We start from the raw sequence: 25,044 nt of genomic DNA on the forward strand, positions 1-25,044 counted from the left end.
CTGGGGGCCGTGGCCTGCAACCCAGGAATGTGCCCTGACTGGGAATCGAACCTGCGATACTTTGGTTCGCAGCCCGCGCTCAATCCACTGAGCTACGCCAGCCAGGGCTCGAGTCTCAGATTTCACTCACACGGAGGCGCGGGCTGGCCCTCCCGCAGGTCTCCAGCGGCAGGACTGGGCAAAACGGGGACAGAATGGGGGTTGAGACTAGGGGGTGTCACAGGCTGCCCCTGCTCCTCTGCTCAGCTCGCTCGAGGGAGCCTCCGCCACCTAGGCTCCTCGGCGGGCAGCCAGGGGACAGCCCAGCGTCTCAAGAGATAATTGAGCCTGACTGTGAGGGCGGGACTCGGAGCGTGGGGGCGGGGCCTGACGGCGAGCGGGGGCGGGGTTTCTGGTTGTGGGCGGGACGAGTCTGGGGCGGAGCTCGGGCCGAGAGGCCAGTGCCTTGGGGGCGGGGCCCCGCTGTCCAGCCTAGGGTTGCGTTAATCCGCGCGGCCCCACCCTTCCGGCCCTGCGTTCTATCCACCGCCTCCACTGTACGCCCCGCACCGGCTAGTGGCGTGACGGTCGCCTCGTTTCCGCGTCTTGCGGCCCCTGCGGAGCCCGAGCCTGCAATGTCGGGCCCCAACGGGGACCTGGGCATGCCGGTGGAGGCGGACGCGGAAGGCGAGGATGACGGCTTCGGGGAAGCAGGTGACTCGGGGGGGAGGGCAGAAGCGACTTTTGCTTTCTCAGGGGTACCTTCCTGGGAAGGGGGATCAGGGCCGGGACAAGGGTTTGGAAGGAAGGAGCCCTCCTACCCCTCGCCCCTGGGTGGGTTGCAGCTGCAGGCGCTGTCTCGGAATTTAGGACGGGCACCTGCGAGTGCGTCCCTGGAAACTGCAACATTTGAGAACTGTGGGCATCCGGCCACGGTTTACGGATGGGGAAACTGAGGCCGCTTCAGGGACACTCGCCCTTGGGATTTGCTCCAGCCACTTCGTTGGGCCCTTGTAAGGACGTAGGCTCCTGAGGGGGCGGGGCCGGTGGACCTGCTTGGCTCTAGGGCTGCCGGGGTGAGAGTGCCAGCGCGCGCGCCCTTGCTGAGTCAGCATCTCAGCCACCTTTTCTGGTGGGGCCTGGAGCCCTGGCGAATGCGACAGGCTTATACAGCAGCCTGTTGCGCGCCCAGCACTGCGGTGGGTGGGAAGTGAGGTGTGGAGAGAGAACTATCAACTCCCTTCTCACCCTCTGGAGCCCGTTTCTCCGTCTGTAAAATGATTAATGCCTTGTTCACTGAGATGTGTCGGGATTAAGTGGGAAAATGAATGGAAAATATTTAGTAGGTCCCAAGATGCAAGGGTTCAGTAAGTGGTTATCATTATTCCCGTTCGTGTAATAAATATTGCTGTATTGACTTAGAGCGCAGGACTTAGTAAACATGGGGTATAGAGCTTTGTGTTTCGTTTTGGTAACAGTTTTATTGAGCTATAATTCACATACTAGACAACTCATCCATTTAAACTGTACAGTTCAGCGCGCTTCGGCATATCCAGAGCGTGCACTAATCACCACAGTGGTTTTGGAACACTTAACATCCACGAAGGGCTGCATTTAATAGAAGTAGAAGCCCTCCCGCAAGGGAAAGGGGTGGGCTGGTCGCTTTGCCCTGGACACTGCCGGCCAGCAGCGGCCAGATGGGTGCAAAGCAGCACCAGGAAGGGCCTCCCCGGAGTCACAGCAAGCGGCCCCTGGCAGATGCCACAGGACTTAGCGCAGTGGGAGGAGGGAGGCAAAGGCTCAGGACTGGGAAGTGCCCTTGACACAGAAGACGCCTGGCCCCAGTGGTGTGGAGACGCCGCCGCCCCGACCTCCTCCTGGTTGTGTCTCATGACACAGATTGTGAGGTGCTGACAACATGGACCACATACCTGCTGCAGCCGGGCCCTATCCGAGCTCTTCGCATCTTTGCCTCCTCACAACCGCCCAGTTACTCCCTTTTCCAGAAAGGTGCAGTAGCTTCTTGGGATGGAACGGAGCTGGGGCTGAAGCTCCCGTGCCCTGCTTCCCAAGTCTGAATCTTGACGACTTTGCCACCAACCAGCTGGCGGGCCCTGGACGAGTCCCTTCCTTCCTGGGCCTCAGTTTCCCCATCTGTGCCTTGAAATGTTAGATTGTAAAACCCCAGCAGACACTCTCCAGGACCCTGGCCTCTGCCAGGTGTGGTGGGTGCTGTCCCTCCAGAATGCAGACACATTTGCATGCACATCCCAGACACCCTGCGGCTTTAGCCTATTCCAAACACTGCCGGCTCCTTCCCCTTCGTCCCAAGCTGGCAACACAGCGTGTCTGAGTCACGGACGGGCTCAGAACTCCCTCCCGCAGTGGGCACGGGCTCAGCCCGTGGGTCCTAAGGGACGCTGTGTTGCTGAGAGGCGGGTCAGAAGTGGCTTTGGAGGAGGGAGTGATGGTTTCTGGGGGAGACCAGGGAAGGCTTCTCAGAAGAGGTGTTTTGAATTGGTCTTCAAACAGCTGTTGCGGTTGAGGCGTTTTGGGTGGCAGGGATAGTTGAGCAAAGGCAAAAAGGCTGACCACTTAGAGGCTTCATTCACTCACCTATTCATTCATTCATTCACTCACTCACTCAACAAATGCTTATTGTGTGACAGTGAGGGCCTCGGGGAAACAGCAGTGAGCACAAGGCCACTCCTCCGCTCACGGAGCTCTGCAGCCTGGTAGGGAGGACAGACCAGCACGCAGGTAACCGCATCAGTCGATATGGAGGTGCGAGGAGGGGGATTGGGCACAGGGGCCCGATCCAGCCTGGGGTGTTGGGAGGGCTCCCTGCATGCATCCACGCTGAGACGTGAGGAACAGGACTCATCCAGGAGAGGAGGGAGGGAAGACAGGAGGAGGACATGGCACATTCCAGGCACAGTCAACGGCACGTTCAAGGGGCCTGAGGTGGGCAGAGGCAGATGCGAGAGAGGAAAGGGAAAGGCATGGGAGGCGGGGCCGGAGAGGAGAGTGGGGTCTTGGAGACCCCTGGGTGCTTTGATCCTGAGGGCAAAGGCCATGGGAGAGCTGGGAAGATGGGCGGGCCTGGGACAGAGGCCTGAGCGGCCTCACTCAGGAATGTGGGCTCTGGCCTGTGGGCAGACGAAGGGCGTGGAAAGGAGATTGGCAGGACTTCCCATGCAGGACCCGGGCTCACTGCCTGCTGACCACCCTAACCCCGGAAAACAGGACGGGGAGCTAAGGTATTATTTCTCTAAATCCTGCCCTCTTTCGGTATCCACCCACTTTCCAGGTGGAGACACTGAGGCCCAGGAAGGAGTAGAAGGCTGGGGGATGATGGTTGGGGGCGAGGGGTGCCTGTGAGCCCTGGGGAGACCCTGGATCTCGTCTGTCTTCCCCCTTCCTTCCAGAATACGCCGCCATCAACTCCATGCTGGACCAGATCAACTCCTGTCTGGACCACCTGGAAGAGAAGAACGACCACCTCCACGCCCGCCTCCAGGAGCTGCTGGAGTCCAACCGGCAGACGCGCCTGGAGTTCCAGCAGCAGCTGGGGGAGGCCCCCAGCGATGCCAGCCCTTAGGCTCCAGGAGCCCCGAGCCAAGCCCCGGCCCTGCGTCCCTGGGCTGGCCTCTAGCCTGGGCGCTCACCGCCTGACTTAGACACCTTCTCCAGGGCTGGCCTACAGGTCCCCCGGTGGCCCTGACTGCCTGAGCCACTCTTCAGGGACTCCCCTTGGCGTGTCTGGGCCGACTTCCACCACCCAGCCTTCCCTCCTGGGGCCAGGCGTGGGCCCACCACCCCTTGCCTGCCTGCCTGCCCAACTCCTGGGCACCCTCCACTCTGCCCAGGCCTTAAGTGTCTGTATTAAACTGGTCTCCGACACCGCTGTGCCTTTGTGTCCTGGCACGGGAACCCCAGTGGCCGGCAGAGGTGCACGGAGCGGTCAGGGTGTTCCCAGCGCTGCTCACGCACCGACTGCTCACGGGCGTGGAGGTGGGGATGGGGTTCTTGCCTTCTCTATTTCTGGACACAGAGGGTGCAGGTAAGGTCGGGGCTTCCTCCCCACCTGGTACACTCCTGGCCAGCAGCGGCTCCCCCAGCCAGGCTGAGGCAGCATCAGGCATGCTGTGCGACCCTGTGTGCTGCGCTTAGCTTCTCTGGGGACCAGGGCCCTTCCCTGAGACACCAAGACATGCTGTGCAGCCTCGGGCACCACCCTCCTGCTCTTGGCCTCAGTCCCCCTCGGTTGGTCTGACTGTGGATCTGTAGGGGTCCTTCCCAAATGGGGAAACGGGGGAACTAAAGGTTCAACTCGGCCGAGGCCCCGCCCACTGCTGCTTCATCCTGGGTCACCTGACCGGAAGGGCGGAGTCCCCGCTGGAGCCCCGTAAACTCAGGAGCAGAGGAGCAGCCAGGCAAGAGGTGCAGCCCTTCTTGCACGTGACCATCCACAGGATCCAGCTGGAGAGAGGCTAGCACGGGGGTCCAGAGCTCAGGCCGGGAATCAAATCCTGGCCGTTCACCAGACGTATGACCTTCAGCAAGTCACTTGACCTGGCTAGGCCTCAAGTTTCTTCATCTGGAATCGGGGGGTACCAAGACCTCCCTCCTAGAGTCGCTGTGAAGATTAAATGAGATCTTACTGGAAGGTACTTTCCTAACCCTGATACGTTATTAAGAAGGAAGCTGAGGCTCAGAGGGGCGAAGTGCCGTGCGACCCCAGAGTCCCTGGTTGGGGAACCCGTCTGGCTGTCCGGTTTGGCCCCACGCGGTGCCCGGAGAGGCTGGGTGCGGGCTAAGGCTGGCTGGGTTGCTCCGCTCCCCCTGTCTGCCCAGACAGAAGTGCTGGTGGGGACTAGGCAGCCAAACTACCTTCTTTTATTGGGTTCTGAGTAAAAATGCCGTGTCAAAGTTTCCACGCAGGCTCTAAACAGCGTCCATCTGGACCCAGGCCAGGTGGGCGTGGGGAGCTTCTCCTATCAGGTTTTGAGCCGGGCTGAGCGCCGAAATGGTGGGGGCTGGGGAGGCTGGGCCGTCACCTTGCTGGGGCCCTTGGCTGCGTCCTGGAGGCCGGGCTGGGGGTGTGAGCGGCCGCTGGAGGTGAACAGAGCCGTCAGGGCATTCCGGGCAGTGATCGCGCACCGGCGGCTCACGGGCCTGGTGGCGGGGCTGGGGTTCTTGGTCTTCTTGTATTTCTGGACACAAGAGGGCGCAGGTGAGGCAGGGCTCCTTCCCTCCCTCCCTGATGCACCCTGGCCAGCAGCTGTTCCTGAAACCCGGCTAAGACAGCACTGGACTCGCCGTGTGGCCCTGTGTGCTGCACTCCGCCTCCCTGGGCCAGAACTCTGCAGCATGGCCTGGCCCCTCAGCACTGCACCCCCCTCCCCCCAGAAAGAACAGAAAGCGCCCCGCCCCACCCTGATTTTCTCATCCCCTTTGTGGGCAGGGCCTCTCTGCTGGGGCGTGTGCCTGAGGACTGATGTCCAGCACAGGAGGGAGGTGGCCACTGGCCGTCACCCCCCCCCTCCACCCATTATTTTGGATGGGGGCAGGGTCCCGGGCAGGAGGCCCGCCTCACCTGCAGGTTCTCGAAGTGGGCCAAGGACTTGCAGTGGGAGGTCTTCGCCTCCGAGCTGCTGTGGCAGAACTTGTGGCAGACGCGACAGACGTAGCCCACGACGGGCACCATGAAGTCCACGCCTGTGGGACAGCAGGGTCTGCGTGCTCACATTCCCCCAGGCCCGCCGGGCGCGCCACCCTCTTGGGGGCCCTTTTGTCCCCCCCCGCCCCCCCCCACTGTGAGGTGTCGTCTCAGCCCTGCTAGCATGGCTATCGTCCGCAAATCGACACACAGCAAGGGCTGGTGAGGGTGCAGGGAAAGGGGACCCTCTTGTCCTGTGGGTGGGGACGCAGACTGGGCAGCCACCGGGGAAGGCAGTGTGGAGGCAGCTCCAACAATGAATGGGTCTGCCTTTGTTGAGAGTGGGTAGGCTGCCTGGCTGGGGTCTGGGGGGTCACCTGAGCCTGGGACCAGAGCTGGGGTCTCACCATATGCAGTGTTGGGGCTGTAGGTCTCCGAGTCTTTCCACTCCTCTGTGGACACACCTTTGGACCTCACCTGCAGACGTGCAAGCGGGGCCTCGGATCCGGCTTCCCCCAGAACCGCCCGCCCCTGAATGTGGGTGGGGGGGCCCTGGAACGCACCCGTGCTCTTGAACACAGACCCGACTGTGGGGAGGTTGTGGGTGGCATTCGCTGAGCCTCTGCACGTGCCGTACCTGCCTCTCAGAGCACCCTTCCCAATCTATACGTTGTAGGCTCAGCTCCCTCAGTCCCTTCCTCCAGGAAGCCCTCCTGCCCCTCTCGGTGGCCATAATCCATGCCGGGTATGCCCAACACATGACACACATCACCTCCTTGAATCCTCACAGCCATCTGTGGTTCACGAGTTTTCCGTAAGCGGAAAGTGAGGCCCAGGCACATTAACTCACCAGTCCCGTGCCGTACAGCAGGCTCAGGAAGCAGCAAGGTAGTAAACCCCGAGGGGCCCCAGGGCCTGCTTTCACTCTTAACTGTGGGGCCCCTGCCAGCTCCCTGAGTTCCTACCTGACGCCGCAGTGACCTGGTGTCAGGTGATCTAGCACCCCTCGTCCCCTCTGCTGGACATAAGCCCCTTCCAGATGAGGCCATCCGGCTCCAGCCACGCCAGCATCGCCGTGCCTGGCAGTGCCTTCCCCCACACACCAGGCAAATAAACGTGGCTCCTGGGAGTGACAGCCATTCCCGTTTGCCACCCTGGCTGTGACCCTTCCTCACAGCCTGAGCTGGGCCTATAGCTTCTGAGCAGAGGCGGCAGGTTCGGCGATGGTAGGGGCTCACCTGGGACACCGCGACTGACCCTGAGTAGCAAAGCCAGCCGCACCCTAACCCGCTCGGGGCTGGAGGCCACCCTGGCAACCCCCCAACCCACAGTCCCTCTGCTGCCCCGTCTTAACGGGTGAGGGCTACAAGGGCAGGGGCCTGGCCCTGGGCCACACGCACCCCTGGTGTCCATCCAGCACCAGGGCCTGGCCCACAATGGGGGCTCCAAAAACATTCGTTAAACGGAAAAGAATCCACGTTTCTCCAGCCCCTTGCTCACAGGAGGCAAAGCAGCTGGGGCGTTCCAAACACAGCCCAGCATCCGAGTCTGCGGGATTCCGCCAGGAAAGTGCTTGGTACACACCTGGTATACAGTAGGTGCTCGGAAACCGTTGACTGCTCTAGCTAGCTATCATCCTCAGCAGCACCTCACACTGACGTTTCCTGGGCTGGGTGCCCCGTGTGGTTCCCCCACCTGTGCCTTCACCGATGCTGTTCCCTGGGCCTAGGATGCCCTTTCCCTCCTTTGACGCAGGTCAGAATTCCAGCCCCAAGGCCCTCGCTTATTTCACTGCCATACGTAGTTACATAGTCAGGGAGAATATAGTTATGTTGTTACTGATCGGAGCAAGTGCCTCCTGGCCCTGGGAGGTGGGGCGAGGTCCCTCCTGGGCTGGGGGTCCAGCCTCCCAACCCCCGCCTCCCCCCAAGCACCTGCTGGCAGAGCTCCTCCTCGACCTCAATCTCTTCTTCTTCTTCTTCTTCATTATCATCATCTTCCTCGTCTTCGTCGTCCTCAAAGCAGCCCACAGCATCCACTGTGATGAAGTGATCCTCATCTTGGCCGGTCACCTCCTTCTCGAACATCTTCAGCTGCCCAGGGGAGCAGGCCAGGGCTCGGGTCAGCTCTGGGCAGCCGAGGTGCCACCCATCATCCGCCCCACGGCCCCGGGAGTCCCAGCTTCTGCTCTGCGTTAGGGCCAGGACGCATCTCAACCTGCCATGTGGCCTTGGCCACGACTCGGTGCCGCTGGGCCCAGGTCCTCTGAGGGAGCTGCGGTTACCTCCTTGGCTTTGTCCTTGTGTCCCTGGGACTTCACGTGCTCCACGAACTTGCGGGGCGTCTTGAAGTAGCGGCTGCAAACGGTGCAGAAAGGTCGCAGGGACTGTTTGGCGATCTGGGGAAAGGAGGGCAGGCCAAGTGGGCGGCGGGCAGTGTCCCCAGGTGCAGCCAGGGAGGCCTTGCCTGCCCCCTGCAGGCCACATCTGTAATCAGCAGGCTGCTCTCAGCTCCTGCACCAGAACACGGGCAAACACGTCCCCTCCCTGTGCCGCTGGCTCCGACACGGGACGGCAGATGGCAACAGAGGGAAGACAGGGAGAGGACAAGGGCCAAGGGGCGCCCCGAGAGCCCGGTGGCCGAATGGCAGGGCAGACGGCGCCTTGCTCACACTGGAGAGCTGGGGAGGCGGAAGCCCAAAGAGGAAGCGGGGCTGACTCACGGAGAAGACGCATGCACAGACGCCAGGGCTGGCGCTGACTTCGCGTTCCCACCCTGGGCTCACCCTCCCCAGCCCTCGGCTCGGAGACAGCCCCCATGGGGGCCCTCGAGGCACGTGAGCCTCGTACCTTGTGGTCCTGCGTCCTGCGATGCTGGATCAGGTCCCCCATGTAGTAGACCTGGCAGGTGTTGCACCAGCGCCTCAGGGGTGGGTCCCTGAATGACGACAGATGACACAAGTGTAGCACCATGTGACACTATGTTCTCAGAATGACAGCAACTCCCCCAGATGCTCCAATAATGGAGTGCTAGCCCAACAGGATCTTTTTAGGAAACTTAATAAAATGGGTCTGAGCTTCATCTGGAAGAATACTTACATAAGAATAACCAAGCGGCCCTGGCTCGTGTGGCTCAGAGGATTGAGCACTGGCCTGGGAACCAAAGGGTCGCTGGTTTGATTCCCGGTCAGGGCACATGCCTGGGTTGCAGACCAGGTCCCCAGTGGGGGGCGCACAAGAGGCAACCACGCACTGATATTTCTCTCCCTCTCTTTCTCCCTCCCTTCCTCTCTGTCTAAAAATAAATAAAAATAAAATCTTTAAAGCAAAATTAAAAAAAATAACTGAGGAGACTTGGGGGAGAAATGAAAGCTAGAAGCATTTAGGATGCCAGAGGGTCACCAGGGCAGTGACACGACCGAGACCATCTGGCCTTGAAAACTCAAACTCCTACTCTTTACCCTCCAGTTTAAATGCCCCGTGCTTCCCAGAGCAGTCTGGCCCCTTGCCCCATTCCCGGACCCGTCCCCGTCCCCATCCAAGGAGGCCAGGCCCCGTCTGTGGCTCCAAAGTGCCACGGCCACGGCACTGTTCACAGCGACTTATCGGGACCAAACCCCTGCTCCACCTGCCCTGGGCTGTGCGGAGCTCTGGGGGGGCCAGGGCTCCACCCCAGAATCCCCGGGGCCTGGCCCCATCCTGAGCGTCGGATGAGGGAAGGGGGGGCAGGCAGCTGATCTGAAGCGCCGCCAGGTCTGCCTGGCCTCGGGGGGCCAGGTCGGAACTGGGGGGGGCTGACAGGAGACAACGCCAGGAATCCCGTCCCCCTGAAGCTGGTTACGAGCCTGGGCTACATCCGACCAGTGTCCTTGGGTCATGAGGTCAGTTTTGACAGCATCAGGTTCACTCTGCAAATGCAGCCCGGAACCCCATTCCAACAGGGCGCTGCGTCGTGTGCGTGTTCTGCTTATCACGCATGCCCACTGCTGTGCCACGCATCGGTTGTTCCGCCACGTGGACGAGAGCCTTAGCCGATCTAACTAACCCACTCGTTTTGGATGTTTTAGATCATTTCCAATTAAACTGTTTCGGCATTACATTAACTTTTCGAGAAACATCTGTGTGAGTCACCTTTCGCCTGTGCTGATGATTAATTCACCCGAGTGGGACTGGCAGGCCGGGGACGGGGAGGTTTCAAGCTCCAGAACGTACTGCAAAGCCACGTGGGGAAGCGCTTCTCAAAGTGAGACCCGAGAACGGAGTCACAGCTGCCCTCGGAAAGGGGGCTCCCTGTTGCTCAGGGCTCCCGTGCCCTCCCCTGCAGAGGGGACTTCAAGCTGCGACCCTCTGTGGTGGCTCAGGGCCGAGTCCCTGACCCCTGCCTCGGGGCCCACCCAGCCCATGAAAGGGTGTCCTTTGCCCTCCACTGGGTTTGTTTTGTTTCCATTCTGAACCAGCTATTTCGAAATTGGGAGGTTTCGCATACAAATCTGGGTTTCTGGATTCTCCTGAAAAACCACACCTGAAGCTGAGGGGCAGCTGTCCCGTGAGGCAGAGCCCAGGTCCCCCGGGGTGGCCTAAGCCAACGCCGACCTGCTTCCCTCAGGGATGACGCCTCCTGGTCCCTGCAGGCCTTTGTGGCTGCCCACAGGGTCACAGAAGGTCCCCCCAGCTTCTACCTTCCTGCCCCAAGAGCTGGCCTCCAGCTCCAGGAGGGCGGACATTTCTGCCCGACCAAGTGCCCATGAGCACAAAGGGGTAACCTAACCTCAAGTCCCAGGATGACCTGGCTCTCCAAATCATGCCCGTAGGAAGGTCTGCACAAATGCCAGGGGAGCAGCCCCCGTGCCACCACCCACTGCTTTCCTGAGAGGGTGGGCGCACTGCTCCTGCCTGGATGGAGCCTTACGAAGCTGCCTGGTTCACGGATTCCTGCATCACACCCCGTGGCAGGCCGTTTTACAGATGAGGAAAACTGAGGCCCGAGGTCACACAGCTATGGGTGCCCAGAGGCCTCTGGGGAGGGCGATGCCTGACACGAAGGCAGACTTTGCAGATGGGTGTGCAGGCCCCTCCCAGCCTCGCCCAGCCGGCAAGACTGCCCCCGCCGCCCCCACCCCCACCCCCACACCTGCACCGGGCCTCCGAGAGCCCGCACTCACTCGTCCTCTCTGTCCAGGACATCTCGGGGCACGGGCAGCAGGGACAGGAGGCAGGCCTGGCTCGTGTGCTGCATCTCCGAGAGCCGCTGCTGGTGCTGGGCCCCCGCCATGTGGTCCTGGAACTCCTGAGACGGGAGGGGGTCAGGGGTGGGCGTCAGGACTCGGCCCCGGCACGCGGGCCGCGCTGGGGGCCTCCCGCCTCGTACCAACAGCACCAGGAATCATAACACGGGCATAACACTGTTACTGACGCCACGCTCACTCGAGGTTGGGCCTGCGGCTCGTGACCTCAGTGTCAGGTTGCTGAATCCTCAAAACCACCTGATGTGCTGGGTTCTAAAGGTTTCTCCATGTGACCCACGGGGAAACCGAGGCACAGAGGGTGAATGCGCCTTCTGAGGTCTACACGGCTGGTCAGGGCCGACTCAAAGCGGCTCTGCCTGACTGGGAAACTCTGCCCTCGGGGCGGGTCAGAGAACATGTCCCGAGCAGATGCACAGCCGCCAGCAGGGGCGGGGCTCACGGGGCCCCATGGGGCCACGCAGGCCACCCTGGACCTGGGCGTCCCCCACACCCGCCCCACGCAGCCTGCCCACCGCCCAGGGCCCGGGGGCAGCACCTGCTGGCCGCAGCAGCTGGCCCTGCAGATGTAGCAGAAGAACTGGGGAGCCTGCTCGGAGGGCGTGCTGGCGGCGGCGGCGGGGGTGGCAGAGGTCGAGTCGCTGGAACGTGGCCCGGGTGTGACGGACACAGTGCTAAAGGCCCGGCTGTCACTGCTCTGCAGGATGGTGACCTTCAGGGAGCCCCCGGCCCCCCACACCTGCACCAGGGGCAGAGGCTGAGCTACCACCAGCTGGGTGCTTGTGGTGAGCCAGTCCCAGTACAAGATATGTAAGAGCATCATCTCCTCGGGCTTGACAGCCCACTTTACTGATGGGGAAACCGAGGCTCCAAGCTCTTAGATGATTGCCCAAGCTCACACAGGTAGAAGGCACCACAGTCAGGATTCAAACCCAGGCCCACCTAAATCTAAAGCCCACCCACCCACCCACGACAGATGGAGAAACTGAGACACAAAGAAGGGAGTGGGCGTGGCCACAATCCACTGTGGAGCAGAGCTGGGACCCAACTCCCTGGCACGGGCTGCCATTCTTCTCCCCAAAGAGCAACGTCGCCCACGGGAGGGCACTGGGGGCTCTATTTGGGAGGAGCAGGCTGGAAGGGACTCTCGTCACCTAAGCACCTCCAGACCTTCAGAGCAAAGGCACGTGAGGCAACACGGCAGCATGAGAGTCTGGCGGGCCACCGTCAACCCCACTCTGTGCTGCCCACAGCCCGGGGGGGGAGGAAACATGAGGGGGCCCTCTGAGGGGCTGGGACAGAAAGGGGCCCTCCGACCACTGGGCGCCGAGGTCCTCACGCTGCCACGTGAACGTCTCTACCCACCCTGAGCATCTCTCTCGCCCTTTTTTCACACTCGCCCACATCCAGGCCGCCGGTCAGCTCCTCCTGGCTCTCCTCCGTGCTGACCTGGGTGCCCGCTGGCTCCCGGGAGGCCCCCTCCAGGCCTGGAATCACAGAGACGCTGTTTCCCAGGGCCCGCCTCCCGCCTGACCCAGAGGGACCTGGGCCCAAGGGCCACCCACTGTGCTCCCAGCCAAGGCCTTGAGGCCGCTGGTGTGACGTTCCCAACCCCGGTTCTAGGCCCACCGCTGGGTCCCAGGCAGCGCTCAGTCGGGCTGGACAGTGCCGGGGAGGCAAGAGGGGGTTGGGCAGAGCTGTCCCACCACCGGGCCAGCTGGCAACCGGCGCTCACTCACCTGCTCCAGCTTCTACTGCACTGGGCGGTGTCTCCAGCACGGGAGAATGAACCAGAACGGGTGCTCGCTCTGATGCCGGCCCCTGTGGCTGAGTCTGGGCCTGCCCCTGGGCCTGGTCCGAGGGCGGCACTGGCAACTGCACCGGAGGTTGCTCCGGCGGCTCCTCCGGGGTCTGGGCCTGTGCCTGTGTTCCTGCCTGGGCCTGGGGATACGTCTGTGTCTGTGCCTGCTTCTGCAGCTGCGGCTGCGCCTGCGCCTGCTTCCGTGGCTCAGCCGCCTCCTGCAGCTGGGGCGGCACCCGCTGCGGCACTAGGTGCTCTGGAGAGGTCTGTGTCTGCGCCTGCTTCTGCAGCTTTGGCTGCACCTGGGCGTCCGCGGGCGGCACCTGTGGCTGAGTCTGTGGCTGCATCTGCAGAACCCGTGGCTGGAACCGCGGCAGCACTCGGGCCTCCAGGGGCTCAGGCAGCAGCTCTGGGGTCTGCGTCTGCTTTGGTGCGGTCATCCGGGCCTGTGGCTGGACCTTCGCCTGCAGCTGCCCCGAGGGTCCCTTCTCTGTGGGCTCCTCTGAGCTAGGAAGGACCAAAAGGAGATCAAACTCATGTCTTCCGGATGGCCCTAAGGGGATCCCGAGAAGGGCCGAGACCCAGATTCCGATCCTCACTCTACCGAGCTCCAGCTGGGCGTCTGGGCGAGGCCCCCTTGGCTCTCAGGGCCCCAGTTTCCCTTAAATAAATTGGCAGGATCCCTTGCTCCCCCCCCTCAACTTGCTACTATAAATCCAAGGGTGCCCACTCCCTGCCCACCCTGAGGGCCCAAGTGCACATCTGCACACCGTCACCCCTCCAACCTGGCCACCTCGTCTGCCCCCAGGTGAGGTGCAGAAGTGAAGACACCCGAGTCTGCCTGGCCTGGGGCCCCCCCGGTGAGGTGCAGAAGTAGGTTTGACCTTCCTCCAAGCCAGAGGCCAAGGCCCTCCCCCGGCTCCAGCTCCCCTCAGTGGTCCCAGCCCCACCTACACCCACCCCCCGCCTTCCCAGAAATGAGAATAGAGCAGGGGTCCAGGGTCATTACCTCTTTGACCTTTTAGCTGGAGGCTCAGCCGCCTCACAGGACTCCGGCTCGGGTGCTGAAGTGCGTCTCTCCTCGGCACAGTCATCTGGGCAGGGAGGAGAGGCTCGGTCCAGGACGAGGGGCAGACGAGGGACTGCCAGGGGCAGGTTAGGCACCAACAGTTTCGGGGAGATGGGGCCTGGGCTCACCCCGCACCAGGACCCCCACCTGCCAGACCCGCCTCCATCACCACCCCCCACCCACCTGCCCACCCCATGTCCCCTCCGAAGGGCCGGCAGCCTCCCTCACCTGGTGTGTCCGCGTGGGGCTCCGTGGCCTCCTCAGACCCCTCCGCGGGGTCTGCCTTGTCGTCCATGGGGGTTGTCTGAGAAGAAGAATCCTGCTGCCTTTCAGAAACCATCCCCGCCCTCCACCACGCCCCCTTGTGAGTATGCTCCTGCCCGAGAGCGGCTGCCACAGCCCCCCGGGGACACGGACACAGAGGGGCCCGGGAACCTCAGCTGGGCCCGGGCCCAGAGCTGCCCAGAGCTGCCCTTAAACGCCCCGGACGTCGTGTCCAGGAGCTCCATCCGGTTGCCTGACAGTTAAGTAAACCCAGCTTTGGGGGACACAAGCCCCCTCCTGGCCACCGAGCTGTCTCCTGACACCTCTTCTCCACGAAGCAGCCAGAGGGACCCGTCTCAAACGCAAACCCGGTCACATCTCTTGTCTGGACCAGGCAGAAACCCTCCTGTGACTGCTCCTGGGCTCGGAGGGCCCCTTTCACCCGGAGCCTGACACCACCTACCCTCCCTCCTACACCAAATGACCTCTGCCCCACACCCGCCCTCCGGCCTCGGCTCTCCCCCGTCCCCCTCTCCCCTCTGCATCCACGCTGGTCTTCTCTCTGGCTCCCCAAAGCCCCAGCCAGGCCCACACCCACAGCCCCAAAGGTGCTTCTTGCAGGAAGTCCTCCCGATGCCACCGTGGGTCCAGACCCCTAGCACAGGCCCCCAGAGGGCCGTGGGCTTCCCCACGGGGGTGCTTAGTGAATTGGTGGGAACATTATTTGCATTAACGTCTTACCCTCCTCCCCAGACCAAGATCTCCAGGAGGGCCGGGCCACGGAGTGCCCTGCAGGGACTTACAGATGCCTGCTAAATAAATGCGCGGCTCCAGCTGTTTGCAGCCCCACCCCCCCGGAAGCCCAGGAGTAGCCCCCTCCCCGCTGCTAGTAAGCCCAAGGAACCAGTAAGGAGCTGGACCGTGCACCGCACGAGGACTCCGGGAACCACCCATCTCTCACCCCGCACGGCGCGGGCACTGGCCTTCCAGTCAGGAGGCTCAGCTCTGTGTCCGTCCAGACAGCTGTGCAGCCCCGAGCAACCTCCACCCGCTCTGCGCCTCAGTTTCCCCATGTGTAAAATGAGGCGGGTGGCTGGCTGGTGTGGCTCAGTGGATTGAGCGCCAGCCTGCAAAGCAAAAGGTCACTGGTTCGATTCCCAGTCAGGGCACGTGCCAAGGCTGGGGGCCAGCTCCCCAGTTGGGGGCGTGCAAGAAGCAACCAATCGCTGTATCTCTCAAACATCGATGCTTCTCTCCCTCTTTCTCCCTCCCTTCCCCTCTCTCTGAAAATAAACTCTTTATATGAAATGGGGGGTGGTTAGTCCTAGACAAGACCATGCGAGGAGAGGCCCACTGGAAGGTCAGAGACCACAACCCCTGTCTGGGGGGAGGTGCCTCACCCCCCGGTGGGGGCTGCCCCAGAGCAGGCAGGAAGCGGGGCACTGCCCCTGCGCCAGGATGCTCCGAGGAGCGTGGTGTGTGCGGGGAACTGCCGGATGTCCAGGGACAGGATGATCTCGGGGAGGGTGCTGTTCGCTTTGAGGTCTCTTTAGTCTCTGTGCTTGTGTGTGGTGGGGGAGGGGGCCCTTCCCCCTGGTGCTTTCACCAGCTGCCGGACCCCGAGGGGCCGAGGGGTGAGGGCGCTCAGAACGGCAGACGGCCACACTGCCAAGTTCAGGACTTGTCGCTGTTTCACCCCAGGGACCTTCCTTTTACGCTGGTTTCAAAGTTTTAGCTGGTGATGTGTTTCCTTTTTATATACCTGAGAAGAGGCGGATGCGCTGAAAGCCAGCCCCGACGGGAGCCATCAGCCACGTGTGGGTGGCTTTTGAGCACTTGAACTGTGGCGAGCCGAGATTTCAATATAAAATACACATCAGATTTTAAAGGCTTAATACATGCACAGAAAAAGGAATGTAAAATGTCCCCTTCATTTTTTATATTGATTAAATATGAGAGTGGCAATTTTTAATATATTAGGCTAAATAAAATATATGAACACAATTCCACCTGTTTCATTTCACTTGGTGAATGTGATTACTAGAAAAATTAAATTGCACATACAGCTGCATTTTTCTCCCACTGGGCAGTCTGTGTTGTTGTTGTTGTTTCTAATTGTTACCCGAGGACATGTTTATGGATCTCAGAGAGAGGGCAAGGGCCCTGGCTGGTGTGGCTCAGTGGATTGAGCACTGGCCTGCAAACCAAAGGGTTGCTGGTTCAATTCCCCATCAGGGCATATGCCTGGGTTGTGGGCCAAGTCCCCAGATGGTGGCGTGTGAGAGGCAATCACACATTGATATTTCTCTCTCCCTCCCTCCCTTCCCCTCTCTAAAAATAAATAACAAAAAAGAGAGAGAGGACAAGGGAGGGAGAGAGAGGGAGAGAAACATCGAAACATCGACGGGCTGCCCCTTGTACAGGCCCCAACCAGGGATCGAACACACAACCCAGGCATATGTCCTGACTGGGAATTGAACCACAACCTCTTGGTTTATGGGATGACATTGCAACCAAATGAGCCACACCAGCCAGGGCTGGGCAGCACTGATTTTAAGAACTGCCAGAGTACACCTAAAACTCATATAGTGTTATCTGTCAATTACATCTCAAATTTTTCAAAAAAACCAGAAATCTTAGGTAAATAATAACACTGGTAGTGTCTGGACACGGCAAAAATCACATCAGGGGTTCGGGAATATTCGAAGTTTGGGAAACACTACACAGGTCCAATCTGCCTCCTGCCCTTTTCACAGGCGAAGAAACTGAGGCACAAAGAGGGGCGTGACCTGCCCAGAGGCCTTGTGCGAGCCAGAGCCCGGAGCTGGGTCGATACCCAGGCCAGCCCTCTCCCAGCCCCGCCTGCTCCACCCCGGCCACCACTCACCTTGTGATCGGGGGTGGTGGAGGGGGGTGTCCGGGCCTGTTTCGGGGGGGTCCGCCCTGAAAGCATGATCTTGGAGGGGTGTATGGGGGGGACCCTGACTGGAGGGGGGCCCAGCAGGGACTGCTGAGTGGCCTGAGGAAAGAACTGCTGTAGATTTGGGGTGCCCAGCTGTGGGGGTGTGAGGCTGGGGGCCGTCAGGTTCGGGGTTGCCAGGTTGTAGCTGCGTAGGTTACCTGCGGGCAAGAAGATGGGAGAAGAGGGGTTATAACTAGGGTTGGGTGATAGAAGCTAGCGTCAGGGGTCAGGCCCCCAAAGCACCATGGGAACATCACGGATAATTTCAAAAGGGACTGTTCCCACCCCAGGCCCGCCAATGGGGAGAGATGGCAGCTGGGAGCCTAGTCCCACTTTGGGCCTCGGTGGGGAGTGGCTTTGGGGCTGGTTTTCTGCTCTACGGGGTGAGGCACAGGACACTGCCTTTTGTCTCCAGATGTTTCCCTGGTCGGTGCCCCGGGGACGCTGCTCACCTGCAGGCATGCTCTGGGGTGCGCCTTCCAGCATGTGAGAACACCCAGCACAGGGCCCACGGGGGGAACCAGCAAGATGACTGGTCCCCCTCCAGCTACCCTGGGAACCAGGTGTGGCTGACCCGCTGCCCAATTGCCTTCCCTACTTCCCACTGCCCAGCACCCGGGGGAGACTCCTTAGGGCCGGGCGCCTCATCAGACTCGGGAACCCAGTGCTTACAAAGCGTTTGAACCACACAAGCCAGTTCAAATTCTTGCGCCAGGGCTGGGCCAAGAAGCACAAGGGTTCAGGGTAGGGGTCAGCTGCGCTGTGAGAGCTGGCTCAAACCCAGACGCAACGGGACTAGCTCTGGACCCAAGCGGGTCAGTTCCCTCAGCTGTAACACGGGGTGACGCAGTGTTTCCCTCACAGGGCTTCACCAGGACTCAGTGAGACACAGAAGCGCGCCTTGTACATAGTGAGTGTTCTAGCAACACGAATTTATGACAACTACGCGCAGAGAGAACGCCAACCAGCACTCCCAATGAGACAGAAGATGGCGCACTCCAAAAGAAAAATGACAAAGGACATGGACAAGTCACAAAAGGAAATACAAATGCTTCACAGACGATTACAAAATGTTAAACTGCACGAGCACTCGGAGAAAGCGAACTGAAACATGGAGGACACAGCTTTTTCTGGCCAACCGAATTAGTAAGTTGTATGCATATATACACATATATATATAAAAAAGCACATAATACCCAATGTTGCTGTGGGCATGGTGAGACCGGTACTGTCATACGTAGCTGGTGACATTGCAAACTGGTCCAGTCCTTTGGGAAAGCAATTCGGCATCACTTACCAAGGGCCGCGAGACAGCCACCCCCCCCTCCCCCACCCAGCCATCCTACTCTTGGAATTCCTTCTAAGAAAACAGTCTCAAACACGCTAGTCACCCCGGTGTTATTTAAAACAGAAAAACAACACAAAAACTGAGAAGGTTTAGGTAAACAAAGGCCCATTCTGTTCAGTGGCACATTAAACAGCTGCTAAAGAATAATCCTTACACCTGGCTGGCGTAGCTCAGTGGATTGAGTGCGGGCTGCAAACCAGGCATGCAGGTTCGATTCCCAGTCAGGGCACATTCCTGAGTTGCAGGCCATGGCCCCCAGCAACCACACATTGATGTTTCTCTCTCTCTCTTTCTCCCTCCCTTCCCTCTCTAAAAATAAAATAAATAAAATCTTTAAAAAAAAAAGTGCAACCTCTGTTTAAAAAAAAAAAAGAAGAATCCTTACAGAGACTGTCACATTATGCGATAAATGATCATGCCTTTCTATTCACTGAAAAAGGAATAAGATGCAGCCTTTCACTGACACCAAGAACCACAGTCAAATACAAACCCCCGAGCTGGTGGCCAGAAAAAAACGGGAGGTGATACCCTGGAGCCTCTGCGGGTGTGTCTTTTCTTCAGGAGGTAAGCGAATCTATATGGGATTATGTCGGGGTTTTTATCCTCTTTCTAAAATATTCTGCTCACCTGTCTTTGAAGAGTGTAACTTTTAAAACGGGAAAAAAAGGGGGCGGGAATACATATGTATAGATTGGGGGGATCCCTGTGTGTGATTTGATCTCTCTGTCCATCTATCTGCCATTTATTTTGTTGTTGTTGATTTTTCATGGAATTTACTGGGGTGACATTGGTTAATGAAATCACATAGCTTTCAGGTGCACAATGTTATCTGTCATCTCTAAGTCAGCTCCCAGGGCCATTCCCGGCCACGCGGCCCTGGCAGGGCGGAAGGCCGCCAACTGTCCCATCCGTGGTAAGATCTGGGCTCTGACTCTCCCTCTAACCAACGCCTACTTGCTGTGCGACCTTGGGCACGGGACCCCTCTCTGGGCCTCAGTTTCTTCATCTGTGAAATGGGATCGTGAGTGTGCCTTCCTTTAGGGTTGTCAGCAGAGTCAAGGACTTGGGTTTGGGAAGGCCTCAGCCCGGTGCCCAGCCCCAGCAAGTCCCCCTACCCTGTGGGAGGGGCTGGGTCTGAGCAGGAGCTGGCCCTGGGCCCTGGATTACTCCCACAGGGGCTAGGGGATCTTGGAAAGTATCAGGAGCAGCATCTTGGAAGGAAGAGCTGAGAGACTGCTCTCCACGTGGGGAAACTGAGGCAAGGGCACAGGCCTAAAGCACAGGGCAAGAGACATCCCCTCAGAGATCCAGGGGGCCAGGAGGCCCAGGCTTCGGTCTAGCTCAGACACTGCTGGTGCTGTGTGACCCAGGGCGAACGACTTTCCTTCTCTGGACCTCAGCTTCCTCGTCTGCCTAATGGGATGGGGAGGAGAATGGTTAAAACAGATCTCTCCATCCAGTGCCTCATTGAATCTGAACGTCACTCATTCAGTGCTGTGCACTGAGCCAGCACCGTGGCCAAGGGCACATGTCTGGGATCAGACAGACCTGCAGGCCGCTGAGCAACTTAGGGACTTGCACCTCCTGGGGCCTCGGTGTCCTCCTCGGTAAACTAGGACGCTGACAGTGGCTCCCTCTCAGGGTTACTCTGTGGCTCTGCTGAGATCCCATGTGCCGGGGCTGCTGGGAAGCTGCCTCGAAGACGGAATGAGAAGGGCCTGTGGCCATACCTTGCAGCTGCTGCAGAAGCAAAGCCCTCTGAAGCACACAGCCATTGAGGAGGGAGGCCGAGTTGGCGGCGCCCTGGAGATTCAGAAGCTGCTGCTGTGGCTGCTGCTGGGGGAGCCCCCTGTGTGTTGAGAGCGGTTGTCAGAGGGTTACTGGGAGAGTCAGACCCACCCTCTTTCTTGAGACCCCTCACTTCCATTCTCTGCCCCCCTTGAGGCGTGCCCCTGGGAGTAAGGGCTGGGAAGGGGGGGTCTCCAAGGCATGGACCTGAGTGGCAGGGCTGGATCCGGCCAACCCCGCCCATGAAGGGCCGCGGGGGACTCACCTGCTGATGGCCACGGGCAGCGAGGCCTGCGGCGGGGACTGCTGGAGCAGCTGCTGGAGCTGCAGCAGCTGCTGCTGCTGTTGCAAGTGCTGTTGGAGCTGCTGCTGCTGGAGCTGGTTGAACATGGTGGCTGGGAAGGAAGGGGAGTGAGGCTGGGCTCCCCACCACGCGACCAGCCACTCGCCTCCCATGGTCCCGTGGTGGGTTTCCCACCCCAACCCTCGGGCCTCAAATACTGCTAGCTGAGCTTTCCGCCCCCCATCCTACCCAGAGCATGCCACATTTCCTCCCCAGCCCATCATTACGCCCCCAAGTCTGACAGCAGCAAGAGGGATCAAGCACCCTCCGCCAATTTCCCCAAATCCCGCCGACCGTCCCGCCTTCTAAGGCCCAACCAACCCCGCCCTCCGCCTCTCCAACTCTCTGGGCTCCACCCTACCAAAAGAATTCGACCCCAATCCACTTCCCCCTGCAGCCTTTCTCTGCGCGACCACTCACGCATTCCAGCCCTCCCCACTCGCAGCCCCCTTTGATACCCCCACCCTCTCCCCTGTGCTTATTTGGTGTCAAGAACAGCAGCACCCCCACCCCAGTCGTCAGCCTTCCCCTCTCGCCTATGAACACAGTAGAAGGTAGGCTCCCCGCTCGGCCCCGCCCCCCACCCCACCCCACCCCACCCCACCCGGCCATTCAGCCAACCCTTCCTGGGCAGATACAGCCGTGTTGCACATCACCTCCAGCAACCCCACTGCCCGCGAAGCCCTCAGCCTCCGTTCTAGCGTCCCCTAAGCCTTCCGTCCCCCCAGGCGTCCTCGGCCCGCGCACCTCGCCTCTCAGCGCGGCTTCGGCCGCGGGAACTGCACAGCCTCCTCCCCGCACACCTTCCACCGTTGCGTCACCCCCAGGGGCCGAGCAGGCCGCGCGCGAGCCGGGCTGCTCCGGCTCCGCGCTCCGGGACTCCGGGATCCGGGGATCCGGGGATCCCGGGCTCCTGAGGCTTCACCTGGGCCTGTCTGCTCAGTAGGTCGGTCTGCAGGCCGGGCTGGCCAGCGCCCTCTGGAGGACGGGAGGTTCCGGTGCTGCAGACCACGCGGCGAGATCCATCACCGCGTACACGTCACGCTGCGGGGGCGGCGCCCGCTCACCTGGCGCCGCGGCGCCTGCGGGCGCGACTCCGGGCTGCGAGGGTGCCCTTGGCAGAGCAGACCCTCCGACCCCGGTCCTCTGCATCAGGAAGGGGCGGCTCTGAGCTCAAGATCCGTCTGTCACCGGGAAGGATCTGCCGTCTCGGAAGGACATCACGGGAGACTTCGAGGAGGACCGTCCCCAACCGACCTCCCCGCGGCCACCACTGTCCCGCGATACGGAGGGCCCGCGTGGGGCTGAGGTGGGAGGGGGCGTGCAGTCAGTCGACCGCTGGACACTCGGGAACCGAGACCCGCGACCCGCACAACCTGGCAAAAGAATGTGCCCCAGAAAAAAGTGGGGAGGTCTACTTCAAAGTGTTTTGTTGCTGACTGGACTCAGCAGCGGGTGAAGAGGCCTGAGTTTAATGATAAAAAACGATATTCATCCGGACTCTGAACCGGTCCTGCTTGGAAATTCCGTTTAATTATGACTCTATCCTGTATCCCGAAGCCCCTCTCCTCCGACCCTACACGGAGTCACTGAACCAAACAGTCCGTGGTCACCGAATAGCAATCCCTGTTCCCTTTGCTGTTGCCCAGAGACGTCTGTAACTGGGAACATCTCTGGGCAATTCTCTCCCTTTACAATAAGCGCCCGCTGTGTGCGGGCGGGGCGCACGGTGGCGCTAGGGACGCGCAGACCCGAGGCCGACCCGGCGCATTCAAACGGCGGAGATTCCCGCGTCGAGCCATCTGCAGTCATGTGACAGGTGCTGCCCTAAGGATCAGGACCCGCTCTGCTGCAACCCCGCGGGGTTTGGGGGACGTTAGGGGCGGAGGCAGCACAGGTGCCTAACTCCGCCTGGATTTAGAGGCGCGAAAATGGCTCAGTGTGGCCCGAGCGCCGGAAAATCCAGGGTCAGGGGAAGGTCACACCTTTGGGTGAAAGGGCAACCTGGATAATGGTGGCTTTGAAGGTTGGCCTGAGGAGTTGGGCTTTATCTGTGAAGGGCAGGTAGCGCTAGGGCAGGGTGCCACAGCATCACCTACTCCCCAATTATAAAACTCATTCGGGTGAGAACCAAGACAGGCAGTGAGCAGGGAAAGGAGAGCCGAGTCAAAATCGCCCAGGCTTCCGCCCAGGTCCAAGCTCGCATCTGGGTGCTAGTGTTGAAGCCTGGGCTTGAATCGGGGCTCCACCGCCTTCTGCCTTAGGCGACCCTGGCCCGTTGGGAGAGTCCTCTCTGAGCCCCTTTTTTCGTGTATAAAAGGGGTGTCCCCACACAGGGGGTGTGAGGGTGGTAATACATAATGTTTAGCACTGGTACCTGTCATCAATGAACCTAGCACATTGGCAGTTTAAAAAAAAAAAACCTAAAATTAATGTTCATGCTGGCCGAGGTAGGGAAGGCAATGCTGGCTAGCTCGGTTTCCTGATTTCCGGACAGCAATTGGCAAATTCTCCGCCTTGACTTGGTAACCACACTGGTAGGAGTCTAGCTCAAGAAAATAATAGAAAGGGGAGTTTTAAAAGCCAGCAGGTGATTTATAAAAACATAATAGCTGTCTGGAAAATAATCAACTTTGAGGAAATGCCTAAGTAAATCATGGCAGCTGCTTCTAAGGAATGGCACACAGCCACAGACGCTGTGTTTCCAAAGGACGTTGAGACTCTCACAGTGCGATACGAAGTGAACTCAGCAGCTTACAAAGCTGCGTATACATGATGAGCCCGGGTTCGGAAAGAGTAAATAGATGTGTGTAGTGGGCTCCTGGGGGTAGGGGTCACTTTCTCTCTTTTTTCCCCTAATATGATCGGTTTGAATGACTTTCTCGTGAAGAGGGAGTGAACATTTTTTAAAACGTTGACCTTGGTTCCCTCCTTGAAGACCGGACAAGACAGTGGATAGGAACAATCTGAGGACACGGCCGGGGGCTAGACTCGTGTCAATTACTTTTTAATCCATCGCTGGCAGGCAAAGTCCCGCATGGAACATTTTGGGGGAAGAAGAGGGGCCCCATCTCTGCGCATGCCAGGTGAAGTCAGAGGCTGCAGCCTCAGTCGGAAACCTCTGCCTCGCCTCTCACTTGAGGTGCATCGTTATCAGGAAATAAACTCTTATGCTTATGCGATCTACATCCACACCTATTCTGCTTCAGCACCTACCCGTGTCTTCCCAGGGCGATGTCACATCGTGTGACGATTATAGTTTTGGGATATATGTTAATGCCTGGCAACAGAAGCTCCTGACATTATGCTCTATAAAAAATGTCTGGCCAACCCCCTTTCTTGCAAATTTTTTCAGGTAAATTACAGAATGATTGTGTTATATCTTCTCTCCCTGCTTCCCCCCCACCCCCAAATCCCATCAGAATTTCTTCTGGTGTTGCATGAAATGTGTTTAAATTGGAGAGGAACTGACATGCTTACCCTGAGTTTTTTAGTTTAAGGACAAGGTGAATGAATGTCTGCATTTCCTCAAGCCTTGCATTACCTCAGGGTTTTGCAGGTTTCTTGATCTAGCACCTAGACAGATGGTGGCGATTGTCACTATTTTCCTACTTTCTAACCAGCTGTTGATCATGGTGTCTTTATCTTGTAACCAGCCACCTCCTTACCTGGCATTATATCTGCCCTCAGTAATGTCATGGGCCCCTGGATGGCAGAAAGCAGCTGCTGAGTTGTCCCCATGTCCTTGAGACCCAGCTCAGAGCGCTTCCCGTCACCACTGCCTGGGGTCACCTGGGGTGGCACCCGGGAAAGGTCAGTTCAATGAATGAGTGGCGGAATGAGTGAATGACCCTGAGATGCAGCATCCTCCCCCCATCCTCGGGCTGGTATTGCCCTAGCAGCTTCCCCCTCCTCGACATCTGTGCCCATCACTGCATGGCCGCTTCGAGGCCGCCAGCGCGGCACACCGACACAGGCAGCAGAGCGAGCCCACAACCAGACACCTAGCTCAGAAACCCCGGGAACAGGCTGTGCTCCGTGACAGCCGCAGGAAAGACGAGAGGCAGAGAAAAATATCAGACCATATGCTTACCATGTGGCCTCGCCAGTAGCTGCCGCCCACTGTGCCTTTACCTGTAACTACACGTGGGAAGGAGACAGAGAACAGAGGTGGAGCGTGGCAGGGTGGGTGTTGCTGCTGCCCCTGCCTTCCGCAGTGATCTGGGGCAGGGCCGCTCCCAGCCTAGGGCCTCAGTGTGGCCATCCCTCTAACCACGACTGACCTGTGGGTAGGCAGCAGGCTCTCCCTCCTCCCTTCCCCTTACCGGGCCCAGCCACGGTGGCTGCCTTCTGTCCCCAGAGGAACCAAACTTCCCCCACAACGCTCTCCCTCGCCAGGCCACTTCCAGTCCCGTCTTCCCAGCTCATTTCAAACACCAGGAGGCCTTCCCTGGTTGCTGGACATGTCCTCCAAGCCCTCTGTCCACAGCGGGAGCTGGGCAACCTGGGGCTCCCCGGGGCCTGGAATTCCCGCAAGCTCAGCCAGCCAGGGACTGCGCCGGCCCCCGGTGCAAGCCTCCAGACCC

At 59.7% G+C, this 25,044-nt stretch overlaps 2 protein-coding genes across 7 annotated transcripts; one reads left to right on the top strand and one right to left on the bottom strand.

The window, feature by feature from the left end:
* Positions 1 to 455: 455 nt before the first annotated feature.
* C3H9orf16 (chromosome 3 C9orf16 homolog) lies at positions 456 to 3,884 on the top strand. The gene is made up of 2 exons (XM_028521922.2): positions 456 to 693; positions 3,408 to 3,884. Exons 1-2 carry the CDS (start codon positions 615 to 617, stop codon positions 3,578 to 3,580), a joined length of 252 nt encoding a protein of 83 aa, XP_028377723.1. The 5' UTR covers positions 456 to 614; the 3' UTR covers positions 3,581 to 3,884.
* Positions 1,445 to 23,781, bottom strand: CIZ1 (CDKN1A interacting zinc finger protein 1). Of its 6 annotated transcripts, XR_004902364.1 has the most exons (19): positions 21,206 to 23,781; positions 20,381 to 20,510; positions 20,058 to 20,176; positions 18,176 to 18,247; positions 16,905 to 17,137; positions 13,982 to 14,072; positions 13,694 to 13,778; positions 12,623 to 13,191; positions 12,249 to 12,370; positions 11,422 to 11,622; positions 10,803 to 10,927; positions 8,491 to 8,578; positions 7,926 to 8,039; positions 7,576 to 7,734; positions 6,049 to 6,118; positions 5,579 to 5,700; positions 5,040 to 5,195; positions 2,629 to 4,618; positions 1,445 to 2,595 (listed from the first exon to the last, which is right to left on the bottom strand). XR_004902364.1 is itself a non-coding variant. In XM_028521882.2 (18 exons), exons 2-18 carry the CDS (start codon positions 20,503 to 20,505, stop codon positions 4,610 to 4,612), a joined length of 2,460 nt encoding a protein of 819 aa, XP_028377683.1. In that variant the 5' UTR covers positions 20,506 to 20,510; positions 21,206 to 23,781; the 3' UTR covers positions 1,445 to 4,609. The 6 variants fall into 6 exon arrangements, 5 of the variants coding, with proteins under 5 accessions (XP_028377683.1, XP_035878176.1, XP_035878174.1 ...); XM_028521882.2 differs by having other exon boundaries at positions 1,445 to 4,618; XM_036022283.1 differs by lacking the exons at positions 1,445 to 2,595; positions 2,629 to 4,618 and having other exon boundaries at positions 4,844 to 5,195; positions 12,623 to 12,878; positions 13,008 to 13,191.
* Between the last annotated feature and the right edge of the window lie 1,263 nt (positions 23,782 to 25,044).

Source organism: Phyllostomus discolor, chromosome 3 (assembly GCF_004126475.2).
Source record: "Phyllostomus discolor isolate MPI-MPIP mPhyDis1 chromosome 3, mPhyDis1.pri.v3, whole genome shotgun sequence".
Lineage (NCBI taxonomy): Eukaryota > Metazoa > Chordata > Mammalia > Chiroptera > Phyllostomidae > Phyllostomus > Phyllostomus discolor.